The sequence below is a fragment of the Gobio gobio genome, assembly GCF_949357685.1.
Source record: "Gobio gobio genome assembly, chromosome: 8".
In the NCBI taxonomy this organism is placed as follows: Eukaryota; Metazoa; Chordata; class Actinopteri; order Cypriniformes; family Gobionidae; genus Gobio; species Gobio gobio.
Genome location: NC_137114.1, coordinates 37,382,541 through 37,405,537, shown reverse-complemented (window position 1 = coordinate 37,405,537; position 22,997 = coordinate 37,382,541). Strand labels below are relative to the sequence as shown.

At 38.0% G+C, this 22,997-nt stretch overlaps 1 protein-coding gene across 1 annotated transcript; it reads right to left on the bottom strand.

The window, feature by feature from the left end:
• Nucleotides 1–3,912: 3,912 nt before the first annotated feature.
• il10ra (interleukin 10 receptor, alpha) lies at nucleotides 3,913–9,507 on the bottom strand. The gene is made up of 7 exons (XM_079824219.1): nucleotides 9,233–9,507; nucleotides 8,366–8,468; nucleotides 8,078–8,244; nucleotides 7,501–7,646; nucleotides 7,234–7,390; nucleotides 6,453–6,565; nucleotides 3,913–5,774 (listed from the first exon to the last, which is right to left on the bottom strand). The coding sequence occupies exons 1-7, from the start codon at nucleotides 9,294–9,296 to the stop codon at nucleotides 4,941–4,943; spliced, it is 1,584 nt and encodes a 527-aa protein (XP_079680345.1). The 5' UTR covers nucleotides 9,297–9,507; the 3' UTR covers nucleotides 3,913–4,940.
• Nucleotides 9,508–22,997: the final 13,490 nt, after the last annotated feature.

Sequence of the window (22,997 nt, the reverse complement as noted above, 5' to 3'; positions counted from 1 at the left end):
CCAAGCTTGTAGCATCATACTCAAAAAGACTTAAGGCTGAAATTGGTGTCAAACACTGTAAAAAAAAAATGGGGGGAAAAATTGTGCAAATTGATCATTACATATTGGCCCAATAAATGACTTCCAAATAATTATAGTCATGCAAAAAGATACATTGTACTAATCACAGCTTAAGGTCTTCACTCAAAATTAAAATTGTATATTCACCGAACATATTTAATTGTGCTCAGTCAATCTATGAAGTCGAAGTGAAAAATCCATGTTGGCTGAACAAGTCCTACGTCCGAAAAACGTTATACGCATGCGCAAAATGCACTTGAAGAAACCCGTTTGTGTGGAGATTTCAAATGCGGAGCGCGGGTGCGGCAGCGCGAGTGGAGCCGAACCAGCAGGTGCTGAAGACCGACACAGACATTCCCAAGAGAATAGAGAGATATTCATCTCACAAAGACTTTGGTGAGTATTTAGCACTGAAATTAATCTCCAGAGTTTTGCTTTATGACCGGGTATGAAGTTTAAAAGACATTTTGTAGAATCACGAGTTCATGCATTCATTGGTTTCATGCGTGTGTTCTCGTTTACCACATAATTATCTAATGGTAGCCTGTAGCCAATAGTTTTATTTTCCTCATGTCTTATATGTCTAAAACAATAGGTAATAAGGAAATTAAGTAATTTGTGTGATATGTGCGGCATGCGACTATTGAACACGGTGCGTTTGGCGTCGGCCTCTTTCAGGGCTTAAGTTATTGCCTTTTAATATCAAACACGTCAAGCTCGTGATTTTTATATGTCCATTCATTCGTCTCATCCTCATTATATAATGAAGAAACTTCTGTTCTGTCTCTTGCCAGATGTGATGTAGGGGAGCTTTGTCATTAATGTTAGTTTTTATTTTTATTTGCAGGTTTTTAGCATGCAGTGCCGTGTTTTCTTCACCACATTAAGACATCCTGTTATGCAGAAGACTTCTTGAATGTATTCAGAGTTTTTCCTTATTGAAAATTAGGTATTTTCACCCAAATATCCTGTGTTGGAATTTACTTGTTAATAAAGTAATGTGATAAAATGTCAACCCTGTTGTCTGTTTCTGTATTTTGCTTAATATATTTATGTTTTTAGTCATTTTTGTCTTTTGGGACAGTGAGAAATAAACAATTGTTACTACAATTTAAAATATTTAATTGGACCAACCACACAGTTTCACTGTAAAATATTTCTCCAATTCAAAATTTTCTAGTGACTGATCACATCTAAATGTTTTAGTTGGCCAAATTGAAAAATTTAGATGTGATCGGTCACTAGGAAATTTTAAATTGGAGAGGCCTGACATTTTTTACAGTGTTGATAAATTACATTTTTCCATTGGCTCTGTCACAGGGTGTTTTGGTGTTGGTTCATGTTCATTGTTCCTTGTTCATGTTTTAAGTTGATTATGTTCAAGTTATGTTTGAGTGTCATGTTTCTAAGTTTGTCCTGTTCTTTCACTTCCTGGTTTTGTCATGTGATTCCCATGCCCTCATGTGTTATGTCATTGGTTCATTGTTTAATCACTGTTCACAGGTGTCACTTGTCTTGTCATTAGTCTGTGTGTATTTAGCCCTCATGTTTGCCATGTGTCTTCGTCTGTTATTGATGTTGTTACCTGCTGTAGAGGTGAGGTTTATGGTTAGCCATGGCAAGTCTTTGTTTTGAGTATTGCCAAGTTTTTGTTTTTTGTTTTGATGTTTTTGATTAAACTGCACTTGGGTCCAACAACTTGCCTCGTCAGTAGAATCCGTGACAGGCTCAACATATTATTTCTAATTGAGCCCATGTTAACAGACTGTTGCCACAATGGATAAAATTCAATTCACAGAAATTCAATTTGGCAAATGGAAAATTTTAGATGTGACCAGTCATTAGAACATTTTGAGTTGGGAGGATTATACAATTTTTTACAGTGAAGGTGCTTCAGCAAAGTAACAAGCAAAGGCTGTGAATACTTATGTACATGTGATTTTTTTTCTTTTTTTTTTCTTCCGTTTTTTATTTTTAAATACATTTGCAAATATTTCAAACAAACTTCTGTCACATTGTCATTATGGGGTATTGTTTGTAGAATTGAGGGAAAAAAAAATATGAATACATTTTTTGGAATAAGTTTGTAACAACAAAATGTGGAAAGAAAGTGAAGAGCTGTGAATACTTTCCGGATGACCTGTATGTCTATTTAGCAGCGTATCTTACATGCTCACAGCTGCATGACTGTGTATCTAATGGCAGAAGCAAGTCCATAATTACTCTGACAGCCCTTGTTTTTAGAATTCTCTCTAAAACTGCTTTGGAGCAATATTTATAATGAAAAGCTGGTGACACTTTACAATAAGGTCCATTCATTAGCTAACATTAGTTAAGAACATTAGTTAAAATGAACTAATAATGAACTGCACTTATAAAGCATTTATTTATCTTTTTTAATGTTAATTTCAACATTTAATGCATTATTAAAATCTTGTTAACATTAGTTAATGCACTGTGAACTAACATTAACAAACCATGAACAGCTGTATTTTTATTAACTAATTAACTAATGCTGAACAGAGGTGTTGTTCATGGTTAGTTCATGTTAACTAATGCATTAACTAATGTTAACTAATACAACCTTATTGTAAAGTGTTACCGAAAAGCTCTATACAAATAAATTTAAACTGAATTGAAAATGCCTTAGGATTATGCATCTAATAGTGCATGCATGCTGCCTTTTTAGAAAAAGGAATCATCATATTTAGGGGTTGTTTGCTATAAAATGTTTGAAAACACCTGGTTACATTTAGATGACCAGGAAATGCTAAAAATATAGATTTGTCCAGGTGTGCCTATTTTAGACGTTTCCATTCAAACTGAAATGCTATGTACTACCCATTTACTGATTGCATTGCACTAGTCTATAAAACAGAAAGAGAACCATTTTCATTATGCATCAGCCTGACACTTTCAGAATTGAGCATGTGTGAGATTTAATGATGGCGCGTTAGGAGGGTATAAATGTTGTTGTGGTTGTGTTCTGTATCAGATGAAGTTATGTGGTTTCTTTGAGCAACCGATTTGCTATTGGGATGAGCAAATGACTGTTCTTCAAATGACTGATAACAGAAGACCTTTCAGAGAAAGAAAATATTCAAATCAATCTTCATGTTGTAATTTAGTCCATATCTGTTTTAGGGCTTTCCTTGAAAAATAATCGGATAATTATCACAGTGACAGGGACTATTTCTAAAGATACACTTCTCCAAAAAGTTTTCAAATATATATATATTTTTTTTCATAATTTGTTTGTCTCCAAATCAACACTTTATGAATAGAGCCTTGTAAGCTTTGGGGTGACAGCATGATGAATCTGAGACTGAGATGTTAATGTGGGTAAAGTAGCTTTTGTTTCCTTCCCTATCTGAAGATGGAGGTCATCGATTGCGGCTTTGCTTCGCTCTCTCATTCAGTTTCTGTATGTTTCGTCACAGCGCAGTGACTCTATGGAAATACTGAGCAATGGGTTTGCACAAGATCAGTGAGTTTTTGTTTTGGAAGATGTGCTATGCAGGACTTTACCAAAGTAAGGGTAAGAGTTAGCTTATCTTTATTCGTAATTCTTTATCAAATTTGTTTCAAAGAAGTGACTGTGGATTTCATTAGCTGTGATATGCTGATGTGCTGTTCGAGGAAATCACAAGTAGGCTATATCTTGCCATTTTAATATGCAAACATTCGCTGGTTTTCGTGGGTTTCCTCTAGAGGAAGTGCTGGGTTTTCCTGTCTCATTTGTATTTGTGTATATCTCATTAAATTGGAATTTCACAAAATATATTCTTGCCTCATCATTTGCATATGTTCTTGTTGGTGAAATGCAGATTCACAGGTTTCACATTTGGATCTTTTGGAAAACAGCATTTTATTTATATTTTTAATTGTTTGTATCTTGTTTGATTGACTGAAACGACACTAAAGTGAACATAAAGGAAAGTGTGCATATTTTTTTTAAGTAAAAACAACTGGTGTTTGCCAAGACTTGGGCAAACCACAAAGCAACCACACATCAATGAAAGGAGGGTGCGGATAGGACAATTGTGAATAGGAAAGCACCACATTTCCATAAAAAATTAAAAAATCTAGAATTGCATTATTATTATAATTTCTATTATCATCACCTTTACATCATTCCATCACATTCAACACCCCAGCCACCATTACATGGTGCGACTAATATGGGCTAATTGGCGACATGGAACCCATGGACAAACCCGTTTAGGGCCCATTCTGGGGCTAATTCAAGTAGGGCCGACATGGACCCCAAATAACAAACCCATGTAGGTTCCATTCCTCAATCCCACATCATATGCTTACATTGGACCCAATATAACATGTTGGCTGGGACAATCCAAATGTCAGTAGATACATCAAATGTATATAACGTACAATTCATGTGCAAAATTGCAATAGATGAACACAAGTATGTAACATAATAAAGAATCTACATCAGTGGTGGTGATGTATGACATTAGACGTCAAGAACTGGTAATGGCTCATTGACATCATATTCTGATAGTATTTTACTCTTGATCCCTCAATTTGTCTCCTCTCCGGTCAACATTTAGGCAAAATGACATCCAGCCCTTATTCTGAGGGCCTAGTACTAGTGACAAAGGCATATCTAGCATCTCTCTGCTGTTGCTCTAAACAAAAAATGGAGCAAACGGCAGGAGGAGAAGCAAATATGCTTTGTGTAACTGGTCCGACCCGCTCCGAACGGGATTTGACCCGGGGTCTCTGGCGTGGGAGACGGGTGTGCTAACAAGGAGGCTAAAGACCACAGCCATTAGTGAGGTTTACACGCACAGCTCTTACCGTCCGTTACATCTGTCTGACCCATGTTTGCTTATACATTCATGAAAACGTCTTATGTCTCACGTGAGTGTCAGTTTTACATCTCCTAATGTAAGAGGCAAAGTGTCCAGTTGGCAGGGCTCTTGTAGAAGTAGTGGACAGGTAATGAAAAGTGACGATTCACTGCAGTTCTCATCTGACCGGGAGGACAAATCTCCCAGTCCTAGCACATTCACTGTCTGTAAAGGAGATTTTTTCAAATAGCTTGGTCTGTCATTTTCATTGTCAGATGTGAAAGTACTGGGTTTCTCATGAGACACTGAACCGCTGTCTGGTAGGTGCTTCCTGGTTTTGCACCAAATGCAAGTCTCAAAGTCAGAACACAAGCACGTCACATGACCAGACCGATAGCCACAGCTAGGGCTGGCCATTTTAGTGTCTACATTACATGGGATGGTCACCTCACTTTCAGCTTCAGCAGAAGGGCTCTGACTACGATATCCATCCCCCAAAACAACTATCTCAGATTCATCCTGGCTTCCCATTCCCAAGCCACTGTCATCTTTTCTTTCACCGTTGCTGCTATTTACTCCTCCGTCCAGGAAAGGGAGCTCTTCCAGGCTTCTTCTTCCACCGCTGAGACTGTCCTCGGTTCCTGTCAGACTGCCACAGCCACTGTCCTCCTCTCCTCCGCCTGTGCCTCTGTTCTTAAGCGAGTGCTGCTGGCCCACACTCATGCCGCTGTCTGTACTCTCACGTCTCTCTATGTCCTCCTTAGAAAGGTTCTTGTCCTCATCAAATGCATTACTCTTTCCTGCCATTTTGTTGCTAGTCAGTAGCCATCCCTTGTCAGTGACGGTTTCCACTTGGATCAATCCTACATTCATAGGGTGCCATCCATTCACGGCGGATTTCTGAAGGACAATAATATATGATAATATAATGGTTAACACTTAATACTAAATGTCACAAAACAACAAAAAGTAATTGGGGAAATATTTTAGTATTCAGCAGTGACACAGGCAATTCAAAGGTGAACTTTCTATCAGCATATTGGAATGATTTCTGAAGGAAACTGTGACAGTGAAGACTGGAGAAATGGCTGCTGAATATTCAGCTTTGCATCACAGGAATAAAATAATATAAAATATATTAAAATATAAAGCAGTTGTGTAAAAACAGTATAAAATAAATTCAAACTTGGTGAACACATGAGACTTCTTTAAAAAACATTACAAAATCTTACCAACCCTAAACTTTTGTACATCAGTGCAAAACATGCATATGTGTATAATGTTGAGTTGATATGACAATCAGAAATAGTCAGAATAGTTTCATTCTGAATGGTATTGTTATCATTAACATCACTGAGATCATGTATACGTAAGACATGAAAAATCCCCAGAATTTCCATTTCTGCTACTTTTCCTCGAAAGGAGAACTGACCCTTTTATCAGGGGTCAGTACTGAGCCTCTCTTCTTTCGACTTATTGTCTATTCCCGTTTTTCAGACCCTGAAACTGGCTTGCTCTAACACTTTTGATTTCAATGAAACTGCATTTATTTTTTCCAAAATCACCAAGCTGACTCACCAGAGCAGCAGGCATTTTACCAGGGCGCCTCAAGAAGAAACAGACTGCAAACAGGAAGAAGGTCACAACTCCAACTACACCAATAACTGCCATGGAGATCACCAGAGACATATCTGACAAACAAGAGGAATACACATTAAGCCTCAGTGGTTCAAATTTCACAAAGAATTCATAACAACTGCATAATAAACCCAAACGCAAAGATTTTTGAGTCTTGTATCAGTATCACCCTGAAGGGGTTTATTTTGTGTAACATACTTATTACATAAATCAATACAACAGTCAAATATACAGTTTAGTAGTCAATAGGCCCTATTTTAACGATCTAAGTGCATGGTCTAAATTTAGGACGTGTCCAAATCCACTTTTGCTGGTTTAACGAGGGTCGTCGCGCCAGGCACATGGTCTAAAAGTGTTGTCCCTATTCTCTTAATGAGCCATGGGTGTGTTTTGGGCACAACGTGCAATAAATCAATCAAAGTCTCTTCTCCCATTCCCTTTAAAAGCCAGTTCCCTCAAAATAGCAACACGCCAACAATGTGCCTGCACACACGCACGCCCATGGGCGCACAAATGGGTGCGAGTGCATATGTTATTTAAACAACGTGGCGCTGGACGTAAAAATGATAACTGCGACGGACTGTAACTAGCAAAAAACGATTGTGTCGCGCCTGGTGTCGCATTTCGCCGGGTCTATGATAGGGCCCATTATGTAAAAACCAAAGAAATCAGTGTAAAAATAAACGTTTTGTTCAAATTCTGTCTATGTAATCGGTAGTACCTGCTGATGTATATATGCAGCGTGGTAATGAGGTGTTGCTCACATCATTAGATGGAATCGTCACTTTCACACGGACACAATACTCCTGCCACAATGATAATGAAGTGAACTCCACCTCACCATCTTCATCATCATCATCATCGCTTACCGGTATTGCCTACATCCAAGAAAATACAGGTTTAGCAATTCCAATGACATGCAATATAACAAGCAAGTTCATTTAAGCAAAGACACTTTTTAGGGGTTAGTCCGTTAAAAAAAACCAACCTGACTCTCCTGTCCTTTCGGATACAGAATGGCCGAGTAACTTGGTCCATAATCAAAAAGCTCTTTGAGAAATGGCTTTATGTGAATCTTAACCTTCACCATATTAGCGGTGGAAGACAGGTCAAACTCTGGAGCCAATAGTTTGCCTAAAACATGGAAAGAAGATTACCATTAACAATGGTACAGCTTGTATACTCTTAAAAGTAAAGGTTCCAAAACAACGATGCCATAGAAGAACCATTTTGGGTTCCACAAAGAAATGAAAAATATGCCATCATTTATTCACCCTCAAGTTGTTCCAAACATCTTTCTTCTGCTGAACACAATAGAAGTTATTTTAAAGAATGTTGGTAATGAAACAGTTGACGGTACCCATTGACTTCCATAGTATTGCTACCGTCAACTGTCTGGTTACCCAGACAGCAACATAATGTTGGCCCCAGATCCAGCCCACATCTGTGTGCGTGTTGAACCACATGCACCAGATGAGACCCGGATCCGGGCTGACAATATGTTGCTGTCTGGGTACCGACATTCTTTAAAATATCTTCTTATGTGTTGTTGTGGGGATACTTACTCTCAAATAAACGAATTCTTCTTACTGCTGACCAGGAAAAGTTGCCATCTCCTTGCAATTCAATCTTTATTTTCATTGCCGGTTTGAATAAAAAGTTCCCAAGTTCACATCTAGTTTCTGTAGTCATGTTGCACTCTGGCACAATGTGCCACTCCTGATTATAATACCTAAGAAAGAAAAGACATTAGCTTTGGAGTATTGTAAAGTTCCTTCAAGCAAAGGAGGGCTAAAGGAAAACCAAAATAATATGTTTAGTAAACTGTGACATTGTATATTAAGTCTGCTTACAGTGATTGCTTTACTTGATAAAGCGCATGTACGGGGGCTCCTTTAGGGGGATCCCAGAGCACAGTTACATTTCCCTCCCATATGTCAAATTCCACCTCATTGCCTGTGAACAAAAAAGAAATATTATCAGAATTATCTTCAGACTTTCCCAGAATCTTCTCTTCCCAATAGAGAAGTGGTTTATTTGCTCTTGTTCCAGTCACAGCAGCATTCTCATACTTGAGGTGCTGTATTTATTGTCCATTAATCACCATCAGCTGTACTTTCCAGATGTAGGTTGCATGGTGGTTTTTTTTATTATTAGGTCATTTTGCTATTTCATCAGGCAACCTCAAAATGTTTCAAAAATAACTTAGACCATGCTATACAATAGAATGTAATAGCAATATTTGGTTGGGTGTTGACAAAAAAAAATCCAATTACACAAATTTGTGTTTTCTCTATATGTATTCTTTATATGTTTTCTTGTATTTTCTATATAAAAATAAAAAAAAAACACCTACCTGTGAAAAATGTTGAATATCGAGTCAAAAATAACATACAATAAATAAAAACACATTGTTGCTGCTATATATTCATTTGAGAGCTGTCAATGCAGAGGTCACAGGGGGATGCCCGAATTTGGCGAGGAATTTGCATCACTCACGTCATCGCTGTGACAGAAACTGGGGCTCAAGTCAAGCGCCCACTTGTACTTTTTATTTCAGTATTGTGGACATGATCTTTTATGAATATTTCATTTGAAATTATTGTATATAACAAATTTAATACAAATATTTTCTAATATTTTACAGTATTTTTGTCAACTAGCAAAATGAAGAGTGAGCCCCAAAAATTCCTAATCAATCAAATCATTCAAATCCTTACCTTCTATGTAAACCGGGATGTACATCAATGTGACCAGAAAATAAATCCATGGGGTCCAAATCATGTTGATGTCAGCTGAGAATCATATCCAACAATAAATTCCAGTCCAGTTCTATGCGAACACATACACTGTTTCTAATAACCCAACCGTTCTAACAGAGCCAGCTCAATGTTCAGTTACTCTTCAGTTCCGTCCACACGTCTCTCTCTCTCTCTTTCGCTCTCTCGCTCATGTGAGTGTGAGGTTGAGTGGTTGACTGACTCTATGTATTTATACTGTGAACTTCCCCTCTCTCTGTTTTGCTTCAGTTAGTCTTCCGTGATGGCAGATATTTCCCCCACCCTAAGATAGCAACATGTTTTTTTTCTTTCTCTCGCTCTCTCTCTTGTGGTTATAACCGTAGCATCAAGTGTGCAAACTGTAGCCGTGTACATGAGCATGTGTAAACACAGAACATAAAAATTCTACAATGTAAATGTGTGAATCTATAAGTACATGTTAATTCTTCCAAATGTAGTGGGAAATACCAGTGCACACATTAAGTAGGGAGAGTACCAGAGTTATCATTTGTTTTTCTTGGTATTTACAAAGAAATTTTTGTTAGTAATAGCTCATTACTGTTTAAGTTATTACTGTTTGAGAACTACACTTTTTCACAATACACTTTTACTAAACTACAAGAACTGTTGCTTCTCAATGCTAAGATACAAGTATGTTTGCATATCAACATGTGACTACATGCACGTGTGGTGCGTATGCATATCTGGTTAGTGGTAATACATGCAAAGCAAATGCACATTATTTGGTTGAACTTTCTTTTGATGGTTACTTTTTGATAAGTAACGTTGCACCTACTTGTCTACTATCTCTCATTAGAGTGTTAGTAGAGTATTAATAGACTGGCAGGGTTAGGGTTAGAACAAGTTGATATGTACTTGCAAAGTTACTTGTTGTCAGTGTGTCTGTTAGAGGACCATCACAATAAAGAGTTAGCAGATATCAAGCAGACAGTCTAATACTCTAACGAGAGTTAGTTGATACTAGTGCAACGTTACTTATAGTCAACAGAATGTTCAAAGAGGACCATCAAAATAAAGTGTTACCTATTATTTTTATACATTTTTGACAGACTATCTTCCGCACATCTTGTTTGCAGATTACTTACTTACAAATTTGGCTGGTGTGGTTGGAATTTTTAACCAAGTTCTGAGAAGGCGACTCACTGAGCTCTTATATTTCTTATATGACGATTTGTTCTGCTGTTTTGATGTGCATGTTAAAGGAACACGCCACTTTTTTTGAAAATAGGCTCACTTTCCAACTCCCCTAGAGTCAAACAGTTGTGTTTTCGAATCCATTCAGTCGATCTCTGGGTCTGGCGGTAGCACTTTTAGCATAGCTTAGCATAGATCATTGAATCTGATTAGACCGTTAGCATCTCGCTCAAAAACATGACCAGAGACTTTCGATATTTTTCCTATTTAAACTTGACTCTTCTGTAGTTACATTGTGTACTAAGACCAACGGAAAATGAAAAGTTATGCAGCACCTAAAAATAGGCTAACTTCCGTCAACATTACCAACGTGACAACCAGCTATACTTTGCGTACACATGGGTAATGCGTAATATCATTGCGCCTGCTGCACTTAGTACACAATGTAACTACAGAAGAGTCAAGTTTTAAATTGGAAAATTTTCGAAACTCTTTGGTTGTTTTTTTGCAAGATGCTAACGGTCTAATCACATTCAATGATCTATGCTAAGCTATGCTAAAAGTGCTACCGCCAGACCCGGAGATTGGCTGAATGGATTCGAAAATGGTAAAACTCGACTGTTTAACTCTGGGAGTTGGAAAATGAGCCTATTTTCCAAAAAAGTGGGGTATTCCTTTAGAGGCTGTACAGCTGAATCAAATTCTGTTGCATTATTTTCCTGTTTAACACTGTGAAGTTACTTTGAAACAATTGGCATTGTAAAAAGCGCTATATAAATAAAGGGGACTTGACTTTAATCTTCTAATTAACTGGAATTATCATCGAGAATGACATGCTTATTTATTACATTTGTATTAAATAAAACCAAAATCGATACCAGCATTTCCCTATAGCATTTTGAGCGCTGTTGAGCAGATTCTTAAAAACCTCTAATTGGCCATTGTGTTCACGCGCTCAAAGGATCCAAGATCGTTTGAAAGCAGGCGTCTATCAGCGGATCCCTAATTTATAGACGCCTGCTTTCAGGCGCTCTTGGATCCGTTGAGCGTGTGAACACAATGGCCAATCAGAGGTTTTACTCCCATGTGTATCTGTGTAAGTGCTCAGTGAAGAGCATCAAAGACGTCTATTTACAACATGTTTTTGAAGCGTTGATCATTGTAGCCAATCACAGACATATGTGTTGAGCGCATGAACACAATAGCCAATCAGAGGTGTTTAAGAATCCGTTCAACAGCGCTCAAAAGGCTAGAGGGAAATGCTGCTATTGTCATATTTTTTTAAATTTCATTACTGACTTGGTACCAAAGTCGGTACTTTTGACAACACTGATTTAGAGTATATAAAAAATATTGCTGATATTCCATTAATTCATGCTTTTATATATGCTTTCAAATCAAAAGTACTATGTGAGTACAACACAAACTAAACAAAACATGCTGTTGCATCAACTTTGTGTCAAAATCATTGTTTTAAGCAAATAAGGGCCTTTTGCATAAGAAAACCGAAAAGTGGCTGACATTTGATTTGCTCAGACTACATGTTTCACTTTCCCATTCGTTAAAGAACTGAAAGATCCTTCCAGTTCCCACCCTTTAACCAGGCCTGAATATTTCAGTTATCATCTAGAATCAGTTCCATTTGAAGTTATACGCTTCACTATTTGAAAAGCAAAGGCTGGACCTAAATCAGTGTTCTCACAGAAGGATTTTCACACACCTGATCTGAGGCTAAATCACATGAAACATGACACAAAACTCACTCAACAAGTCAGCTGTGGGGAAATTTGTCAGCCCTTATTACATTTATTTACATTTACATTTACGCATTTGGCAGACGCTTTTATCCAAAGCGACTTACAGTGCCCTTATTACAGGGACAATCCCCCTGTAGCAACATGGAGTAAAGTGCCTTGCTCAAGGACACACTGGTGGTGACCGCTGGGATCGAACCAGCAACCTTCTGCATATCAGTTCCATGGTTTAACCCACTGGACCACCATCTCGCACTATTACATTGTACATCTTATTAAACAGAATCAACTCACTAAGCAAAACCATAAACAGCAATAGTCAGATCTTGCATGCTTAGTCACCATTATAAAATAAAGTAAATATGTATATATTTTTTATTTAAATAAAATTAAAGTGTGTCTGGTTTTGTAGTATGGGTTTAAATTGATGTTACGTCCTGAGAATGTAAATAGGTCAGACTCAGAATGAATCACAGACTCAGGATTCACATCATAAATATCTAGGGCATGTATCTATATTTAGACTCAAATGCATGTGCATGCTATATTAGATCTCTCTTGAATACAAATATGTACACAAACATGTGAAATGAGCAATGCGCACAGAGAGAAAGAAAACTGGGCTAGTTGTCTGATGTCATGAAGTAACAACTGAGAAATACAACTACATCACATGGCTTCTCTGAGAAGGTTCACAGAATAAAGTTGAAGTTTAACTCTGTTACTAGAACACTGATTGACCCAGATTAAAATACTTTGCATAGACAAGATTTGAAGATGTTGCCAAATGGAGGTCTCTGAACCCTGGCACTCAAAAATAACCAAGTGTGAAAAACCGCGGAAAGAAATACACGGTGACAAGGTTTCCCTACGTGTTCTCTATATCAAACTAATCAAATACATTCTAAAAAACATTTGTTTATGCCAAAATTTGGCTATACACAAGGAAGTGTGATTGAATTTTGCTCATCACAAGGTTTCATTTTTAGATTTGTAAAATGTACTGGTGTTTTCCGACTAGTTTCATGGTGTTTCCTTTGTTTCACTACTCCTTTTCTATAAAATAGGGGGCAGGGAAAAAACTCAAAATGGACAATTATTTGAATCATATTGCTATTTGCTGCTTTATCTATATATAGTACAACTTTTATGATAATTTGCAGTAGCTCAATAATAGCAATGTTTTTCTGTTTTTTTATTACACAAAATAATATAGGCCTATTGGATATGCTTGCATTATTTTAAACGTGCATTTGGTAGTTGTTTGCTAGCGCAAGTTGTTCTTTGTGTATGTGGCGAACAGCGAGGCCGAGGGACCGTAAGGGCGGGACGAGGCGGCGCTCATCAGGGAGGATGAGCGCCAGCTGCGCGCCGCAGCGATCTCGGCCCTCGCGGAGGAGTGAGGGACTATAAAGGAGGAGCGACGACAGTGAGGGACGAGAGAGGACCAGGCCTGGATTTTATGTTGTATTTTATTTATGTTTTGTTATGTGTTGCTGCAGTCGACCGTGAGGGGCTGCAGCTTATTATTTTCATTTTGTGTTTATTTGTATGTAGGCGAAAGTCGTCCGCGAGGGGCTGTCGCCGCCATTTTAGTTTGTGTTTGTTTAATTAAAAGTTATTTTGAATGTCCGCCGGTTCCCGCCTCCTTCTTCCCGTACAAACAACGTTTACTACAGTGTATTTATGTAAATAACACTGATGTCCAAAAAAAAGTAGCAACTTGTTCATTGGTCATTAAATCTTTCCACCTTGTGTTCTGTACCAATGTTTACACTAATTTATTTAGTCTTTGTCAGTCTTTCTGTCTTCTGACTTCAGATCTTTTCCGCTTTTTCGGTCATGCAGGTAGGGTAAGGGTAAGTCGGGGTAAGATGCCCAGATGGAAAATAGTGATCTATGACATACTGTATGTATTATGATGAATAAAAAGGTGTGTTTATTTATTAATATATTGATGTTTTTTTTATTTTTGTTCAAACATGTTGTTAATTAATGGGGTTATGTTTCAGTATTTCCATGAATTAGAAGTACATTTCATAAATCGCCGCTTTCATTAAAACCACCAGGGGTGTGTTTCACAAAAGCATCTTTAGCCAACTAGTTCCGTCATTATCAACATAGTTCAACCAGTCGGTGTTTCCCGAAACCATCGTTCGAACGAACATTCGCGAACAGCATCGCAAAATTGTGTGGTTGCAACGACAGCTCTTGACCTGTGGTTAGAAGCATAGTTTCTTGTTTGCATGTGGACTTAATAAATCCTTATCTTGAGCAAAATAAGCAAGCTAACATTCAGTACAATATCTATATTCTATATATTTTATTTCAAATACATACAAATGTATTTTATGTGTTTTAGTTTGTCAAGAGATTTAAAGCACATTTTTTGAAGAGTGTGCATGTGCGGACGTGGTCTAGTAGGCTTCATAAGAACGAGCCTATATGAATCTGGAAATAAAGCAAAATAATTGAGAAAAATAAGAATATAGTCCTCAGGTGCCATGTCCATAATTTATAGCAAAAAAACTAGCATAAATTTGATCTCCAAATAATTAATTAAAAGCAGTTATTACTCCACCACCTGCGTGACATTAACCAACGTGGTTGAACGGTTGACGAACACGGTTTCGGGAAACAATTGTGACTAGTTAGTCCCTAATGGCACAGTTCATATGCACTTTCGGTCTTGTGGACTTGCAATGGCTGCCGCGTGCACGTGTCCATTAAGTTCACGAGACCGCAGGGTGTCCCATTTATCCTTTTAGGTATCAGAAGGGTGTTCGCGAGCGCACCCATTGCAGTCGATATGTGCCCTCGATGCGCACTTCTGCCAAGCCCGCACTGGAGCGGGTTCCGCACAAGCCTGTGGCACTCCTCTCAGAAACTGAAGCTTCCGTGCCTCGATCGCCCCCAGGTGGTTGGTCCCAGTATAGCTCATAAGCCCCGCCCCTCAGAGTTTTTTAATGGATGCGAGACAAACAAAACAATCAAATTACACTTCAAATAATTGTTTCCAAAAGTTGGTTTCTGTCATTGTAGGCAGTTTTTATCGCGATGATTTCATTTCAAGTATTCGTTTTTTAAATAAGTTTAGTTTTAGTCAGTTATTTGATTCTATAAAAACGGGGGGGTGTGACGTCATGATTGACAGCTGTGATTGACAGATTCTCTGGGTGAAGTTGTCACTGAGGCACTTACGGACTTTTTGGGGGGATTTTCGGGTGGAGATTGGAGCTTTAGCTTTAATTTCTACATTTCCATAACTGTTTATTTCACACCAACATAATGAATTGTTCTGCATCTGTGAGAGTGTGGGAGGGCTTTTGATATTGCACCTCTACTTCCTGCTCTCTACCGCGCAGATTCCGGTCCCGAGATCACAACTGACTCGGCCCCAAATCTGCGCAAGATGTCAGCGCCATATTCGGACCTCCGGAGGCTTCAGTTACTTCAGCAAAAGCCAATGAAGTTGCGTCGTTCATATTTTTTTATGGTCTATGGTTCTGCAGCGGACTTCTTCCAGACAGTCAAAGCGGCATTACGTCATGAAAGTGTGGACTTGTAGGTTTAGGGTGCCATTTGGGACAGAGCCCTAGTTGATTTCTTCAACGATGCAACGTACTATGGTAATTAAGCAGTTAGATACGTCGTTGTACGGGAAACGTGCCCCAGGTTAGTTAAGTGAAATCGTTCACTTTGCATTCATAGTGTTGAAATTATGCCATATCTTCAATTAAAATATGGGCAGTTAAATATATAAATATTCATATGCCTATGTCACGGAATAATTTTACCTTTCAGATTAATCTCTTTTATTAGGATTGTGCTTATTTATTTATTTATTTAAATTCAAATTTAGATAAAATAGTTGACTTAGTACATTTATGACACTTTAATATATAGATTTTTTCTTTAATATCATATATCTTACCCCAGGTAGGGGGGCAAACTTATCCAGGGGTAAGATGGCCTCTTTGAATTTTACAATTTGTTCTATAACAACTAAATGAGCAAATGTTTATATTTATTTCCTATTATGACACATTGGCTGGTGCATCATATACCTGCACATGCTAAACTTGAACTAAATATGTTACAATTTAAAAGTACATCCACATTGTTCTTCCTCCATGTTAATAAGTTTGTGGAAGTACGTGCCACTAATTGTGGCTCTTCGCATCACAAAACAGGAAAACTATAACGGGAAGTGTCTTGATCTTGTGAAAAAAAAACACACAACATTTTATTAATTAGTACTAAACTACTGAATAATTTATTATTATTATTTTGCCTAATTTTGACTGTCTGTCTGCCTGAAACAAAATCTGCACTTTTTCCCAGAAAGTATCAAAGTTACCATTGTTTGGAAGCTCTTTGCTCAAAGCAAACAATGACACTCAAAACCCAGACAGCCTAAAACAGGTCAAATGTTGCCCTCTTCTGGTAATATATATTGCAAACACCACAGACCCAAGCTTATTTCATTTACATTCATCTTATAGGCAGACCTTTAACCAACAGCATAAAGTCTGGTCCATTGGTGCTTATTCTGGCCAAAAAAACACAGACTCTGTTAGAAGTGACAATATGACTGACAATGTCAACCAATATCACAGTTCGTTTACTTGTCATTTAGGGGTGAGTTCAGTAGCAGCTCCTGGCCATAAATTTAGGTAGGGCAGATTCTGGGTCTTGGTGCTAGTTTATGATAAACGGTTGCTTTTTTCAGGCTGAGGGTGGCACTCTAATGTTGATTGACAGACTTTAGGTATACACGACACACGCATAGAACGCCATCTCAGAATTGCCTTAATGTATATTTCCGAATGTTGTTTTAAAATGTTACAAGTTTTGGAGGAATTCCAGTGAGGAAAAGAAAGTAATGTCTATTCTCAGAACAAACATAAAACAAACACAACAGAACTACTGTATAAAAAGGCTATTCACACAAGCACTTTTAAACTAAATGATTTATAGTTTAGTTAATTTGATACATTACTCCATATAGGAAGAACAGACATGCCAACTAGTTACTGACCTGATACAGACTATTCACTATACATGTAACAGGTATAAAAATACTGTTAAATATGAATAGAATTCACACAAAATTGTTTACAAGAGGTAGGTTTCTTCCTGATAATCGTATTTATTGTTTATTGTAATTATTGCTTTTATGTCTGTATTTTCACTCCAATTCATAATGTTATTTTATTTACCTGTGTAATTATTTTTTTATCATTTTACCTTTTTTGAATTATATTTTTATTTTCTTCCTAAATATGTGGAAATGAGAGCACATGGTGGTGATCACATAGCCTGGATGGCAGCCGAACTTAGCCCCGCCCACAACATTTGAGGTTGGGAAATTCGGTCTGGACTTGATCTGTTGTGGAGCAACTATGCTCGAACCAGAGCTGTTCGGACCAATCAAATTGTCTGGGCGGGCTTTATACGATGATAGACAGATGATCCACAGTAACGTAATCATCCACGTCACCAAAGAGCGTTTGTGTTGAATTTGTTCTAATCCTAAACGGAGAACTTGTTCGTATATGCATTCACCTTCACTATTTCTCTCAAAAATGATGATCGTGTTGGTAAGTACTCCGTGTATCCTTAATTCTTTTTTACAACACCGGTAAAGATCGTTTACACTCATTTTCTTCTACTTCTTCCAGCGTGCGTGTAGTTGAGTTCTGTTGACAACTAGGCATCGCTCCATTGCTCTGAATGATCCAATTGAGTGCAGAGGCATTTTCTATCCTGGTTTGGTTGAAACATGCCTCATAATCACAGCCCAATGGAGCAGTATCAGACTCATATTCTGACTGAGTATGACGGCATCAGGCTAGTGATCACATGGTAATAAGTGTACATCGTATTTATTTTATATAGAGAGAACAAGGGCAATTTCCCTCTTAAAAAGGCTGCTTGTTTGTGATTTATGTCAGGAAATAACAGATCCAGTGAGTCTGATTGTCCAAAAACTCCACAAATGATGTTTTATTAACAAAGTTAGGGAGGAGCACATTCAAATGATCTATCCAAACAACTCGTCATCACCACATCTATCCTATCAGCATGAGAGGAAGCCTATGTATATACACAGTCGACTCGCCGACCTTCCTCGACAGATCCTCACTCTTGGCTTGTTCCTATCACAGCCAGGAATACGGGGGGAGTAGGCTACTCTGGGTTCGGGCCAAATACCGAGCTTGGAGCTCTCTCCTCGGACAGCACACCAAATATGCATAGGCTACCATTTATTCTATCTGACTTATTTGTAAGTGTGAACTCGTGAAAGCCACACAACAGAATCAAGTGTTTATAACTGGTGTCGCTGGCCACACAGCACTTTTGGAATCTAGAGTGGAAGAAATAATGTATATATATATATGTATATATATATATATATATATATATATATATATATATATATATATATATATATATATATATATATATATATATATATATATATATATATATATATATATATATATATATATATATATATATATATATATATATATATATATATATATATATATATACAGGCAGAGAAAGGCGCCTGGGCGGCGCGGGCAGAGCAAGGCGCCTGGGCGTCTCGGGCAGGGCAAGGCGCCTGGGCGGCGAGTCTGGGACGGCAGTAACCTCCGGGATAATCTCAGGGCTTGGGACCACTGGAACTGGGACCACCGGACCTGTCACAGAGGAAGCCTTTCTTCTCCTCCTCCGTCTCGGCACCACCGGACTCGGGACCACTGGAACTGCGACCACCGGACTCGAAACAGGAAATGTCACTGAGGTCTGGACGGCGGCCATCTTGACTGGAGACGTGTTGCACTCCTCCTCGAAAAAAGTCTCTAAGAGACACCTCCTCAAAGCCCACTTTGAGGATGAGTCCAGGCAGAGAGCATAATGGGAAATGTAGTTTGTGATGGAGTGACAGTCCTGGGTGGAGTGCCCTCTGGTGGTAATCATGGGTACTCACACTGGTGAATTGTGACTATATATATATATATATATATATATATATATATATATATATATATATATATATATATATATATATATATATATATATATATATATATATATTACCACAAGTGAAGTGTTGTTGCTAGTGTTATTATTTTTAAATGTATTACTCATTGTAATAAAGGGGGTTATTTTTCAGTATTTCCATGAATTAGATGTACATTCCGTACATCACCGCTTTCATTAAAACCACCTGGGGTGCATTTCCCAAAAGCATCGTTAGCCAACTATGGTCGCAGGTTCCGTCGTTATCAACATAGTTCAACGTATCTGTGTTTCCCCAAACCATCGTATAAGCTCTCGACCTGTGGTTAGAAGCATAGTTTCTTGTTTGCATGACATGTGGACTCTGATTTTGAGCAAAATAAGCAAGGTGACATTCAGTACGATCATATATTTTATTTCGAAAAACATACAAATATCATGTACGTCTTTTAGTTTATCAAGAGATTTAAATAGTGCGCATGTGCGTACGTGCTCTTGTACGTAAGAACGAGCCTATGATTGAATCTGGAAATAAAGCAAAATAACTGAGAAAAATGAGAATTAGTCTTCAGATGCCATGTCTGTAATTTATAGCAAAAAATCTAGCATGAATTCGATCTCAAACTACTTCAATAAAACAAGTTAATACTCCACCACCTGTGTGATGTCATTATCCAACATGGTTGAATGACAGATTTGCGATTGTCGTCAGTAGCTAGTTGATTTCTTCAACGGTGCATCGTACTATGGTAGTTAAGCAGTGAGTTACATTGTTGTACGGGAAACGCTCCCCATGTTAGTTGAGTGAAATGCGCGCCTTACCCTTGATGCCTTCCTACTTTGAAACGTGTCCTCCAAAGGCAGCATTTTCCAGTTTTCAGACGAAGCATTAGTATCATGATAAATGACTGCCAAAGCCATACAATTTACGTGTTTTGTTTGAATATTTTGGTGGGGTTCTGAGATTATCCGCAAATAGATTCTATCACCAGTAAAACCACCACAATACCTTAGTACAGGGGTCGGGAACCTATGGCTCGAGTGCCACACCTGGCTCTTTGACAAAAATAATGTGGCTCGCCAGGTTCCCGACCCCTGCCTTAGTACCAAAGTCATGTTGTCAGCTCACAGAGGTCAGCAATGTGTGTTCTACAGAAAAAGTGCACAGATATAGATGGAGCCAGAGTGGATGGACTGCATTGATGATGGTTGAATGAGTCTGGTGAAATGAGAGGGAACAATCTGTTCCAGGAATGTAACTTCCTCTTTGTCCTTCCTCAGATGGCTTCCTTTTGACAACATTAACACTCTCCCATGTGTTTCCCCCTGATATAGGTCATTTTAGCATTTTAGTCCCTTGCTGTCATTTCACAAGTTCACACATGCATAATAATCAGATAAAGAGTTTGCATATTTGGTGTGCTGTCCGAGGGAAGGGCTTGAGATTTGAGCTTAAAATTTGTCTCAGACCGACATCATTGGCTTGGATAGAAACCAGCCGAGTGAGGAGTTGGGATCGTGGAGGGATGCTGGAAACTGCTTACGTCATCAAAACACTGGCTTATCCTTCTCATTTCTGCTGACATGTTGGTCATGAGTTAATTACACAGATACCTAGTATTCATGTGACAGATAACAGTAATGATAACAGGTACTATTAAACACCCGGCGCAATGCGATGCCGATGTTTCTGTGTGTTACGATCGGGGCAAATCCCCATTTTTGTGACAATCCCCATTGTGACAAGGCAGAAACCGCAGTATCTGCTGTGTCAAAAACGGGGAAACAAAGCTAGAACGCAGTAACATCACTTACTGCGGTTTGCCTTGGTATTGGCTTGGATTTTGTAGTTACTGCAATTTTGACACGCTCGTTTCTCTAAAACTGGACAAAATTGAACCAGCAAACTTTGTCACAAGACAGAACAGATGTCACAAAGCCCATTTCAAGTCTTAACTCAATTTTGACCAAATGTGTAGTTACTGCGCTTTGCCTTTGGACGGCAGTATAGGCGGGTACACATTGCCCGTACACTCTGCTTATAACATATTTACATTTATGCATTTTGCAGACGCTTTTATCCAAAGCAATTTACTGGGACAATCCCCCTGGGTTGCTCAAGGACACACTGGTGGTGTCGACTGCTGGGAATGAACCAGCAACCCTCTGGGTATCAGTTTAGTGTTTTAACCATCTCACACACAATTTTTTACATTTTCTCCAACAGCCCAAGCATACATACAGGCCTATAGAATGGTGCATAAAACTGTAAATAATAAACCAGCTCCATAACGGATTCCAATTGATCAAAGGCATTTCATTTAAACCCGTTGCACGGGTTCCACCAGTAGTGGGCACTCTTGCAACATAAGCAATGACGTACAACTGAGTGAATGAGACGAAGGGGAGTTTTTGTTTCACGTCCTTCATTCATCTCATTTTGAAGGATAAACCAAGTGTATCCTGGGCATCTTTAAATCACCCACAATCCTTTACACACATTCCAATGCACAAAAAAGATGGAAAGCGAGTCGTCAACTACTGGTCTGGCATGCATACATACAGAGATTTTAATCGTTTTCATCGTTCAATCCATGTTTTGACAACATTCAAAAGAAAAGAAAGACTTGTACACTTTTTAAATCATTTTTCCACACCAATCATGTGACTGAAAACGATACGTATCAACACTATTTCCTGTTACACTGACAACATTTTCTTCCTGTTTTAATAGAATGTTCAGTTCTTTTGCCAACTTAGACTTGAGAATGAGTCATATGGACAGTTTTTGTTAGAAAATTAGATATGTGTATAGGTAACAATGCCTATCTAATCACACAAAATGATTCATTTTGTATAGACTAAAAGGAGAGTTTCTACCATTCTTTATTTAGCCAACGGGAGGCAGTGTAGATACTTTATAAACTGAGTTGTCTTACTTTCTACCAGCTGAGATCATGAACAGTATGTCCACACCTGTATTACATCATCAGTTTCTAAATATATATCCCCTATGTTTACCTTAGCCTGTTGTTGAATGTTTAACCTGAGCCTTTTGCATCATAGTCATACTCATAGTACATTGATCTTTGTTGATTAAATATGTACTGAATGCAGGGTCTTTAACATTGTGTTAAATATACTGCTGGTTAAAAATACTGTTGGATTTTTAATGTTGTGGGCCTATTTTTTATTTATTTTTTGCTGGAGGTCTTTTTTTTTGCTGAACATCTTGTTCAGATACATGGTATCATGGATTCTAGCAAATACCAACAGATAAAAAATCTAAACCTGATGGCTTCTGCTAGAAATCTTATAATGGGCCTTAGTTGGATCTTCCATCAGGACAATGATCAAAAACAAACATCAAAATCAACACACAAATGTGTCACTGAGCACAAAATGAAGCTTCTGCCATGGTCGTCCCAGTCTCCTGACCTGAATCCTATAGAAAATGAGTGGGGTTCTCCAAACACATCAGGCATTTTAGAAGAAGACCCGGAGCTGTTATCTTGGGAAAAGGACATTGGAATAATTGAGAGCCAATAATTGTGTGCCAACATAACCTATTATTTATTTCAAAATGAGATTTCCCACACTTTTGAATTGTTTTACTTTTTGAAAGAAAGATCAAAAGAATAAACAATGCAGATGTCATTGCTTCAGCCTTCTTTGCTCATATTTACCAAGGGTGCCAATATAAGTGGAGGGCACTGAATAAGTGCTGTGTATATATGTATACAATGACAGTTTTGAGTGTTGGA

Coding starts and splice junctions, on each gene's coding strand:
- il10ra (XM_079824219.1), bottom strand. CDS start 9,296: ATGATTTGGACCCCATGGATTTATTTTCTGGTCACATTGATGTACATC. Junction 8,245..8,365: donor TATCAAGTAAAGCAATCACT/GTAAGCAGACTT, acceptor TTTCTTTCTTAG/GTATTATAATCAGGAGTGGC. Junction 6,566..7,233: donor CTGCATATATACATCAGCAG/GTACTACCGATT, acceptor CTTGTTTGTCAG/ATATGTCTCTGGTGATCTCC.